This window comes from Acyrthosiphon pisum, chromosome A1 (genome assembly GCF_005508785.2).
Source record: "Acyrthosiphon pisum isolate AL4f chromosome A1, pea_aphid_22Mar2018_4r6ur, whole genome shotgun sequence".
NCBI classification, from domain to species: Eukaryota; Metazoa; Arthropoda; class Insecta; order Hemiptera; family Aphididae; genus Acyrthosiphon; species Acyrthosiphon pisum.
The window spans coordinates 16545620-16557287 of NC_042494.1; the positions used below are offsets into that span (position 1 = coordinate 16545620).

The 11668-nt window shown below is 32.5% G+C and overlaps 1 protein-coding gene across 1 annotated transcript; it reads left to right on the forward strand.

Annotated features, from left to right (window-relative positions):
• Nucleotides 1-4972: 4972 nt before the first annotated feature.
• Nucleotides 4973-8331, forward strand: LOC100163408 (protein hairy). Its single transcript, XM_001949650.5, has 3 exons — nucleotides 4973-5381; nucleotides 7242-7337; nucleotides 7412-8331. Exons 1-3 carry the CDS (start codon nucleotides 5280-5282, stop codon nucleotides 8066-8068), a joined length of 855 nt encoding a protein of 284 aa, XP_001949685.1. The 5' UTR covers nucleotides 4973-5279; the 3' UTR covers nucleotides 8069-8331.
• The last annotated feature ends 3337 nt before the right edge of the window (nucleotides 8332-11668 follow it).

Here is an 11668-nt window from a genome sequence, read left to right on the forward strand (position 1 = left end):
AATAGATTTGATTTTAATAAAATGGTGTTTATCAGGAACGTAATAACGCTATATAATGTGTTATATCCGTTGGATTATTTATGCAACTTTTAATAAAGTTTTAATTAATAATTGGTATCATTTATAATATTTATTACATATTATATCTAATACCTATCTATTAAAGTTATTTATTTAAAATATATTCATAAACATAAACATATGTACCTATATAGAAATTAGAAACTACAGTAAAAAGTTTATGAAATTTAAAATCTGTTTTACTGATCCTTACAAACTATATTAAGTTGATAACTATTTCCGGAAAAAACGTCTGATCGTTACAAAATATGTATAATATATACTGCAACGAGTGAAAAGCGTTGAGGAGTGACAAGTGTGTATATAATATAAACATACGAATTAGAAATAGACCGGGATGCCGGATTGTATAATAATATTTAGGCATACCTACAGATTGGAAGGTTAGTTTAGATCAAAACCTCAAGACGACTAATCAAGTGCACAGTATACAGGCCGTATACAGGTGACGATATTACAACAGCATTGGCGGCCCATCGTCGTCGCGATTGTGCAGTGTACACACAAATCATGCGGATTGTTCCTCGGGGGGAGTGAGTTCTTGGAAGAGACCGTCGTCGTATATCCTGTGTGCACATAATAATATTATTGTATACATATACGCACGGACGTACACTCGGCCACTTTATCGCGTTAAGGGTGGGCCCCGGATAACACATGCCGGCAGACACTTCTACCCCACGCGCGCACCCCCTCCCCCGGCGACCCCCGAACACTGCCGCTGCATATAGCTATTTTTATGGCGAAACACACGGAATTAACACGTTTGGACGCACATCGGTGCGGACGGTTTTACACTCGGACGGACGCGCATAATGGCTCACCGCCTTATGCACACGCAGAGTAACCGGAGATGTAACCAAACCCCATTGTGCCGGCGGAGGTTATCCGCAAAATATTTTATACACACACCGCGAGCCAGTTATAATGGGACGACAGCATAATAATATAATTTCATCAGCGGGTCGTATTTTTATTTATTTATATTTTTCTTTTTTATACTCGGGGGGTACGTTTTTAAAAACCCAACACAAAACGCGCATCATAATGGATTTACCCTCGGATTTGTCGGCCGATACATTATTATCGTCTCCGGTATTATACTATTATTATTATCGTCATCATCGTTATATTGTATTATTGTATTGTGAGTAGGCATATAATATTATTATACACATATTATAATACACACAAACGCACATAAGAAAAATACATCACGGGCGGCGACGCACTATGTACGTATCGAGGGATGGATGCACGCGCGCGCCGGCGCGTTATTTAAGGTAGCCCGACGACGAGACCTCAGCTCGGTCGTCCTTTTGTGTTCGCGGACGCCCCCACTGCAGCAACGACGACGCTGCGCGCGTGAGACGCTTCCAATAAGCTAGTGGTGCCCAAAACGGTTCGCAGGCACCGGGTTCGCGACACGGCCGCCCGTCGCGTGTTGGTAACCCGCGGGCTCGTTAAGAAAATCTCTTTCCCCATATTATACTGCACGCACACGACTGCGGCACCGTATAATATTATAATAAAATATGCGCAGTCGGCGGGTGCGCACACAGAGGCTGCTCATGCTGCTGCTGGAAACCGACCGACTGGAACACGCGACTGTGGTGGCGGCGGCGCGGCGTCAGCGGCGGCGGCGGATTTGCAGATGCTGCGTGAAATCATTGTCTCGTCTCATATGGGTCGTGTCCGTCGTCGCCCGAGCCCGCCAAGTCGTCGCGCGGCCCATCGCATACATTCACCCACCCACCCACCCAACAACTGCACACACACACAATATATTTGACATTGCTTAATGTTTATTTATGTGTGCAAACTGCAAAGAATGTTATTATGTTTATAATAATACGACCCGCGTACACGACAACGTTGAGGTAGCTGCAGGAGAATAAAATCGAGAAATTGATTTGTTACCATACACATCCATTGTCGACGTGTTTCGATATCGCATTCTCGTATAATCCAACAACACCATATCCTACACTTATTTGACTTTTAAATATTATATGATGTTATAATATATTATAATTTATACGTGAATTACATGTGTCGATAACATTATATTTCCGTGGTGGCGGTTTTTCATCGGAGGAAAAACTGTTATTTTTCATTTCAAGATCCAATTTCATCAAAATTAGATGTTTTCCAATGTTACTAACAAGTCTTAAATTATAATTTTCTATACTCAATACAATTATCAAAATATTTAGACAAATGTTAAGTTATTTATTTTAAATTTTAATATCGAAATCTTGAAAATCTAATACAATAGGTTCCTTTTTAGTTCTCATTATAACTTCTCAGATGGCTAAAAATCTCAAAAATGCACCATTTTGTTTTATAGATTTTTGAAGTTAAATATTTTATGAAATCGGATTTATTTAGTTACAATTCAAACAATATTAATTAACTTTATGTATTTTAAACACAAAAATACTAACATATTTTCATATTTCATGATTTTGAGGTAGGTACTTAAACCTATTTCGTAAAATGTAACTTCATAATTATTGAAAAAAAATTGTGACTATATTTTTAATTTGCTGTAAGGACAACTTATGAGAAATCATGTACAAAATCGTAAATTTTTTTTACTCATAAACAACATTTTATCATACATAAATTGACAAAAAAACTAAAGGAAATCGAAAATGTTTGATGTTTATAAATAGCAAAGAAAAGCCAAAATTGTTTTTGATTTATTACACGTCTAGAAAATGCTAATATAAATACTGGTACAAAACTCCAGTATCTACAATTATTCGTTTTTGAATTTGGGACAAAAAATCGATTTTGTCAAAATCTGTTTTTCTGTAAAAATTCCTGTTAATTATTAATTTGTTTTATGTTTTCCTGATTAATTTATTTAACACACATCTTGTAAATACATTTATCATTCCGCTCATAATCTAAAAAATCAGCTAAAGTCTGAATCATACTATAAATCATATTAAGATAACTGTCACATACTCATATATATTTTTCTATAATTATGAATAACTAAATCATCATTTATGAATCAGAGTAATAGACAACAAGGTAGTCGGCGCAGACATATCACGTGATTCTCACTACTTCAAAAATGACTTCACATGTAATTTGAATAACATATTATTTATAATAATACTTATTGAATCCGTTCAAGCTATAACTAAACTGGTATGCCACAAATTACAATGTTATATGTATTATGTATGTAATTGCAGGTAATATACCTATATAAAATATAACACTTTGCCAATACTGCAATACATAGGTACCTATACTGGTTTCTTTTATTTTTGATTTTGATTAATCTATTTTACCGTATAACAGAGCTTAGTTATAAATGTTATAATATATTATTAAGTATTAACTATTATAGTCCAAAAGTATACATTATACCGATTTCTGATAATATTTACTAACTACAATAATTTAACAAGATTAAAATAATAAGTACAAAGTACCTACTGTGGGACTGAAAGGGTTAAGAGGACGCTACACCGACATTTGTTGTCTCAGTCTTACAAGCGTGTAACATAGAAAATACTAATTACGCTCAGCAAATCACTTGTAGCTCTGTTAGTTTAAAAATAAGTGTGAATTTATCAAATTTAAAGGTAAGAATGTAAGATTATTATCTAGAGCATCTCGTAAGCTTTTTATTATATTTTAACTTTAAAGCGAGTTATGAGTATTTTAAAATGGTAAAGTTTTTGTACATCTTAAAATATATACTCATAACTTGCTTTAAAATTAAAATATAACAAAAAGCCTATTTATAATATTAGTTATTCATATATTATTATAGAGCCGGTTAGTATTTTTAAACGTACCTAATTTTTATTAAAATATTGTCTTAAAATACACGTACATAATATTATCACAACGGGTATTATTTATAAAAAAGACTAAAGGTAACATACTCACAGCCAACTGCAGGTGTTTGGCTGTAGGGGTTGGCCATTTAATATATAATAATATAGTGTCTATTAAATTAACAAAGTGACGAACGTGTTAGGTACACGAATAGTCAGATTGATACCAGTCACGTACATAATGTATAGGAACCCACGTAGGTAGACGCGCCGGTAAACAGATCAAATAAGGTACGTGTAGGAAATAAAAAATAATAATAATTACGTACAACTGTGTAAGCAATATAAGCCGATAGCGCATAGCAAAAGGAAGGAGTGACAGCGGTTTATATGAGTAGTATAAATGATAATATTATATGGAAATCCGTAAACCGTAAAGACGTACTTGTATAATATTTATTATAATAAATAGTCGTATTCAAACATCCCTGCTCGCCAGTCGCCATAACAATATTATCCCTTCCGGTGTCCGAGAGAATAGTTTAAAAAAAATAATAATATGCGTCTTACAATAATAATTAAAATATAATAACGATAAAGTATTATATTAACAAACCGTCACGGCGGGGGACCGTGGTGTGTTTTGCCAAGGCGACAAACGGAAATCCTAAGCTAACAAAAATATTATCCCCGCAGCCTCATTCGTCCGCGGAATATTTGCGTTTCGCCTTTACCCGTGTTAGTCGCATACACCGTCGTACTGTCGTATTTGCGGTGGTACGATAGTGGGCAAGTAATAACAATAATAATAATAATGACGATGATAACAATAAATAAACAATAATAACAAGTAAATAACATAACACATGGGCGGAGGGGCGGCGGCGAGTCGCCCTTCGGATGCGGTGACGGGTCGCGCGACGGTCACGAGCAACAGGTCCCCCCACCACAGAGGCGGCGGTCTGTCGTCCCGCAATAGCACCTGTGCGTGTGCCCGCCCCGTGGCTCGCGCGCGCGTTTGATGTATGCGCGTGGTTGTGCGCGCGTGCATGTGTTGCGCGCGTGTGCGTGTGTGTGCGTGCGCGTGTGCGAGTTTGAACGCGCGCGCGACCGTCTTCATTCCGCTGGTTTTCGGCACGGAAGCGCCAAGTGACGACCGCGTCGCGTCCACTCTTCGGCAGCAGCTCGCACCGACACGCGTCGCCACCCGGTGGTCCTCCGTCTCGTCCGTATCGTGTACACGCGCGCGCGCGCGCGCTCGAGTAGCACTCGCAGCACGGAAGTCTGCAAACTTGGTGTTCCGCACCGGAAGATTTTATTTTCCGTTTCGATCGTTTATCGTCTTCGTTTTTACGTTTTTTGAGTATCGTTATTTTGAAGAAAAAAATAACCATGACTTCCGGAGCAGCGGACGACGATCCGCTGCAGTCGCAACGCTCACCTCTGGCCTCTGACGTGTGCAGCCAAAAGAAGATAAACGAAAACAATCGACGGGTGAGTTGAACACAATATTATTTATATAATGCTTACGCGTTGCTTTATATAGATTAATTCATAAATAAACCGCGATTTTCACTGTGGGTTTTCGGTTGTAGAATATAAAAAAAATTACGTAATTTTTTTACCCCGTTACTATATAGTCAATGACTGGACAGAGTCACACAGATCTTACAGTTTTGGTAAGTTTATAGACGTCGGGTGGTGGGTAAGAAGTTGGTACTACTATTCTAAACAAGTCAAAATAATTCGTGCCTGTTTGAAACATTTTTTACAATTATTTTATTGTATTTTAAATATTTTAAAACGTAAAAAATGATTGTACAAGTTGGACATGTTTTTAGATTTAGATTTTTTTTTTAAGGCGATGAATATAAATATGCGATTTGACTTCAATAAGCCGGCCGTGGGGTTGTCAGGATTAAATAAATATTATCACACATTTGAATAACTGCCAATAACAGTAATATTAAAGTACCCGATAAGTAATAATAAGTATATAACTACTATAAATAAATAATAATACCTACTAATAACTTTACAGAGTAACAATAACCATTATAAATTGCAATAGACTTTGCTATAGTTGCTATAGTTCAATGATTAAACAAGAATTTTGTTTTTCAAAAGACATTGTTTTTGTTATTAAATTATGTTTTTATGAAAATTATAATATTATTTTATTATTTCTACTACTTTTTTATTTTTGCTACTAATTTAAATTTTTTTTAAGTTCATATGATATATTTTACCAGCTATACTTTATTACTAACATACTTTGTTATAAATTACTTTTTTTTACATTAGATTATCTAACATTTTTAATTTTAATGAATTATATAAATTCAGATTAAATCCAATAACAAAAAAAAAACCTTCGTTACACAATATTTAAACATTAAAAAGTTCTCACACTCAAAGATAAACTTAAAAATATCACTGTGTCTTGCTTTATAAATTATATTATAATATAACAATAAACGTAATTAATTTTGGACGCCAAAAGAACGATTTTAATCTATTTGTTTATTTCTCTTTGTCAAATTATTATTTTTATATTTTTATAATAAACAATCCATACAAATTCGCACAATAAGTGTATATGATGAGAGTGGTAATGACATGAAAGGTATGAATAAAGTAGCCATCCATTAGTGACTCTTGGCTAGTGTCTTTGTCAAATTTAAATTTACGTTTTACATCGATATTTAAAAAAAAAAAATAAGAACAAAGATTATGTATACAATATCATAATAGAAAATTACGTAAAATGTAAAAAACAGTTTATTAATAGTTTCACCTAAGCGTAATATTTTGTTTCCTATAACGGCTAACGGTTAACATAATATTTACAATTTACTCATCATGGTTTTCATTTATATTTAATAACTTTAGTTATAAAACTATTTGAGATTGGCCAGGCTGCCAGAGTGGGATATGTAAATAGTATCAATGCACTATTATAATAAAAAATATAAGTTCTGATATCTCATATACAATTTTTTGATACGTAATATTGTAATGCGTTTGGTATAGGCAACTTCTTATGCAAACGTGTACATTCATAATACATTCATTTTGTGGATGCGGCACTCACGTAGGTCATAAATAGAACTTTGTTGATTTTTTTTTAATGTAGGTACACAAGAAGACAAGGATAAACCTATTTTTACTGAGTTTTTTTTCTAATTAAACGGGAACAAAGGGATTCAATATATTTTAATCGAATTGCAATTAAACCATGACGTATCAATCTTAAATGTTTAAATAAACTATAAAGTGACTTGAGAATTGCTGACTTAATTAATCTGGATTATTAGAACAAAAATTAACTTAAGGTACCAATTTTTTTTCTAGAGTAACAAACCAATCATGGAGAAGAAAAGAAGAGCAAGAATAAATAACTGTTTGAACGAATTAAAGACTTTAATCCTAGACGCAACTAAAAAAGACGTAAGTATAAATAGAAAAAAAAAATAGAAAAGTGTATAAACATATTAAATTATTAATGTAATTTTATTTTATAGCCAGCTAGACATTCGAAATTGGAAAAAGCAGATATATTAGAAATGACTGTAAAACACTTGGAATCCATGCAAAGGCATAATGTAGCTTTATCTGCTGCCACGGAGTCCACAGTAGCCAACAAATTCAAGGCTGGATTTACTGAGTGTACAAATGAAGTAAACCGATTTCCTGGGCTTGAACCTCATGTTCGCAAACGTCTCATGCAGCACTTGAACACATACTTCAATAAAGAAAGTGGTAATAACACTCCGAAAATTATTTCAACACCTCCAGAAACATCAAATCTGCAATTGCATTTAGACTCTAACCAGAGCGCTATACTATTGGGCACCACTGGTTCAGCTTGTGGAGTCCAACTGGTTCCTACAAGACTATCCAACGGTGATATTGCTCTAGTTTTGCCATCTAGACCTACCGAAACATCACCACCGCCACCACCCCTTTCTATGATTGTACCAACACCGCCGTCCACTCAATCTGACTCTTCCGATACTGAGTCGCCTATGCCCGATAGACCTTTATCGTGCTATTCAATGGGCAGCACAGATGATAGTACAGATACATATAGCCAACCAGAACTGCCCCTAGCACTGGTTACCAAACATAGACGTGATGACGAGCAGTCAGATCTAGAACAGCCCTGGCGGCCATGGTAGTAATAATTTATTTTCTGGTTCAACGCAGGATACTCTCATTAATTAAGTGTTTTTATTTTTATCTTCAAAACATGTGTATTTTTATTCGTCAACTTACATCGAAATATTTCTTTGTGCCATACATTTTAAATTATAGAAATTGTTTAAAGTAGAAGTAAAAGGCTGGTAGCGCATAACTATATTTTAATAAGACAGCTATTATTTATGTTTTTATATAATAATTTGAAAAATCCAATAAACCGTTAAACATTTTTTATAAGGTTTTTTCAAACATTAAATTGTATAACAGTAAACTCACTCACCAAGTTATTAAAAAAAACAGGGTTCGTGCAATTACTATGTTAATTTAATTTCAAGATCAAATATTAAAATTGGCGGGCATTAGTGCAACATAATATGTTATCAGTGTTAACGGTTAATTCTTATCCAATTATCCCACTTAATTAATGCATAATATTATAATAAATATGTTTTTATATTTTATGTCCAATTGTCTTTACTTACATGGTTACATAATATGGTTTATTTATCAATTGTATTAAAAGTTCATTTAATTTGTATTTATTTATATTTAATCATCTTCTTTATAGATCAAATACTTAGCTTAAAGCTTTAATAATAAGAATGTAAGATATTTATAGAAGTGTATGGCTTATGAGTTAAATGACTTAAAATGTATAAACTATATTTTGTTTTTGTTAAATTATATATAATTGTAATTTTGTATTATGCATTATAAATCGTAAATTAGGTAAGAAAAAAGGTACATTTACAGCAATAATTGCATTGTCTTCCATTTGATTGTATCTCAATGGGCTTACCTGTTATTTACATGTTACTTTATTTTACTATTGTGTTATTCAATTATATGAAATATATTGTAAGTAATATTACTTGATGTTTAAATAATACAATAAATTATGTTATTATAAATTATAAAAACATGTATAATTAATAAGATGAAATATAAACATCCTTTATACATAAGTATACGTCGTATAACGAGAGCCAGTCGTTTGGGCAATCGAGCTATCCTTTTCCTAACCTTTTTTTTACCCTAAAATGGATATACCGTTTGGGCGAGTTATGTATTTATCGCATTTGAACGTATAAAATGGACTGTTTGGGCGAATATAGGTAATACGTTACCAATCGAAACTATACATTATAGCATTGTGCTTATTGGTATGTTTAATACAGTGGCGGCTCGTGCCTATATGTGTGCAGGTGTGCGCACACCACATAGTTTAATATGGATATAATAGTAATATTGTATTTGAATTCAATATCTATTCAATTTTAAAAACATTAATTGATATTCACTTAAACATGACAGTTACTATTATACTCCTAAAATGTAATCGAGATATGCAATAAATATACATCGACTAGTGTGCAGGTCTGTCAGAACACCGTCGGTCTGTGTAAATAAGTTCGACCGTTGAATGGTGGAGGTTAACAAATAAAAGGGACCAAGGTGTGCAGCAACCATAGACTTCTATACTATATAGAAATCAGTGGCAGCAATTTACTGCTGCACACCTATAGTTGCTTATCTGTATAGCGATGTCACCGTATCGGCATTATTTTCTTAACTCCACCAGTATTTTCTATATTTTTTTTTTCCATTCAAAAATGTTGAATTTTGAATTTACGAATATCTTTTTTTTTTCAACAACTTTTGGAATAATTGCATACCATCTACTTTAAACATCACGAGTCACCACTGTATGCACCACCAAATATTTTACCCGCGAGCCGCCACTGATTTAATACCTAGCTGCTGTTTAATACTATTAATACCATTTAATGTTGGCTGTCATGTTGTAAACACCTACTGCAGCATTTCATTAAATGTTAGTAAGTTTAATTTAATTTAATAGTGTATATTAAATTGATAATATTGGAGAGCGTTGTGTTGTTGATATCGACAACTTAAGTGAAGCTAGTCAAATAAATTTTTTTCAAAAGTATTCCGATAATGATCATAGTCTGTTCTACCTTTTTTGTCTTGGTTCTTACAGACTGTACCCAAAACGCATTAATTTTTTTTGGCGCACATAGGTAATTTCCCTATAGGTATGACCTGCAGTATTATAATGTACTATTGAGTTTTTGAGTAGTCTTCAAATACTTTTAGATTCTAAATGGCAGGACGATAAATCATTGTGTACAAATAAATGATTCTGAGAGGTCCGTCAGCCTATAAGCCTAAAGATATATTTTTATATTTATTATATTTTAATGATATTCTTCTTCAGGTGAAAAAAACTATATGGGATCGGCTACCCTCGTCCTACCCCTCTATCAGGATTCTATTCCCCATCTCTTCTTCACTCACATGGTCACACCAACCGCAATGGTTTGAAGTACATATAGTATTGAATTATATTTTAACAAAAATAAATCGCATTCATTATTTATTATACATAATAATATTATTATTTAAAATAATACTACTAAATTTTATATTAACTCATATGAAATATGTCAATACCGTTATGGTAAAGTACCGCACGCAGAACGTCGTGTGAATAAGTTCGTGGCAGGAAGTATAAAAAACTTAGTCTAATACATTTAAAATTTCATAGTGCCATTTGTACGTGATATAATTATGTAAATAATATTAATAAACGTAAAATAATCCTAAAATATTAAAACTTAAAATTTTATACATTTTTAACTAAAAAATATTGAAAAATGTTCCTGATTTTGTCAACATTTTAATTTTTAACTTCTAAAGTTCTAACATTTGTAAAAAAAAAAGGATGCATATGTATTAATTGATGATATTTTTAAAATGATAATAATTAATACATATGTATACGTGACAAAGTTATTATGGTGGCTTAATGCTAAGCGTTATTCAAACAATTATGAATTGGTATATAATTTATTTATAGATAAATATGTAATAGGCAATAGGTAAGTACTAAGTAGATTCAATAAAAAAATTCTAAATAACAGTGATTGTAGGTAAGTATACCTATTTAAATGTGACGCAATGTACAACTATAATATATCGTCTATGGCCGATTATCTTACAAGAGACTTATTATAAAAGTAAATATAATATATACACTGTAGGAAAAAATAGGGTCGGCCAATTTAAATAGCCATAAAATAATTATTTTGTTATTACTTGAGTCAAACCAAATCAATATACACCAAAGCAACCACAAAATATATTTTCCTTTGATTAGGCACCTACTTAATTAAGACACCTCATAGTTATAAATTCTTCATTTAAACAATTTTCATAATAATAGAGCTGTATATGTACAAGATTAATCACCGCAAAATATTTGCAGGTACATTGTCGTTATGATAAAATATGTGGTTTGTATAAGTTACTAAAACAAAATTAATAACCTAGCAACATAAATATTAATGAAAGATCATATTGAAATTATTACTAATTAATACGAGACAAAAATTATTATAATATTATTATAAAAAAATGCATAATAATAATAATATTATAAAATCGATGAACTAGTCCTTGTATCCAATTTTACATGAATCCTTCGATTATACATTCACAACCGTTTACTATTTGCAGATAATATGACAACACGGTGTACGAATGTACGATACTGT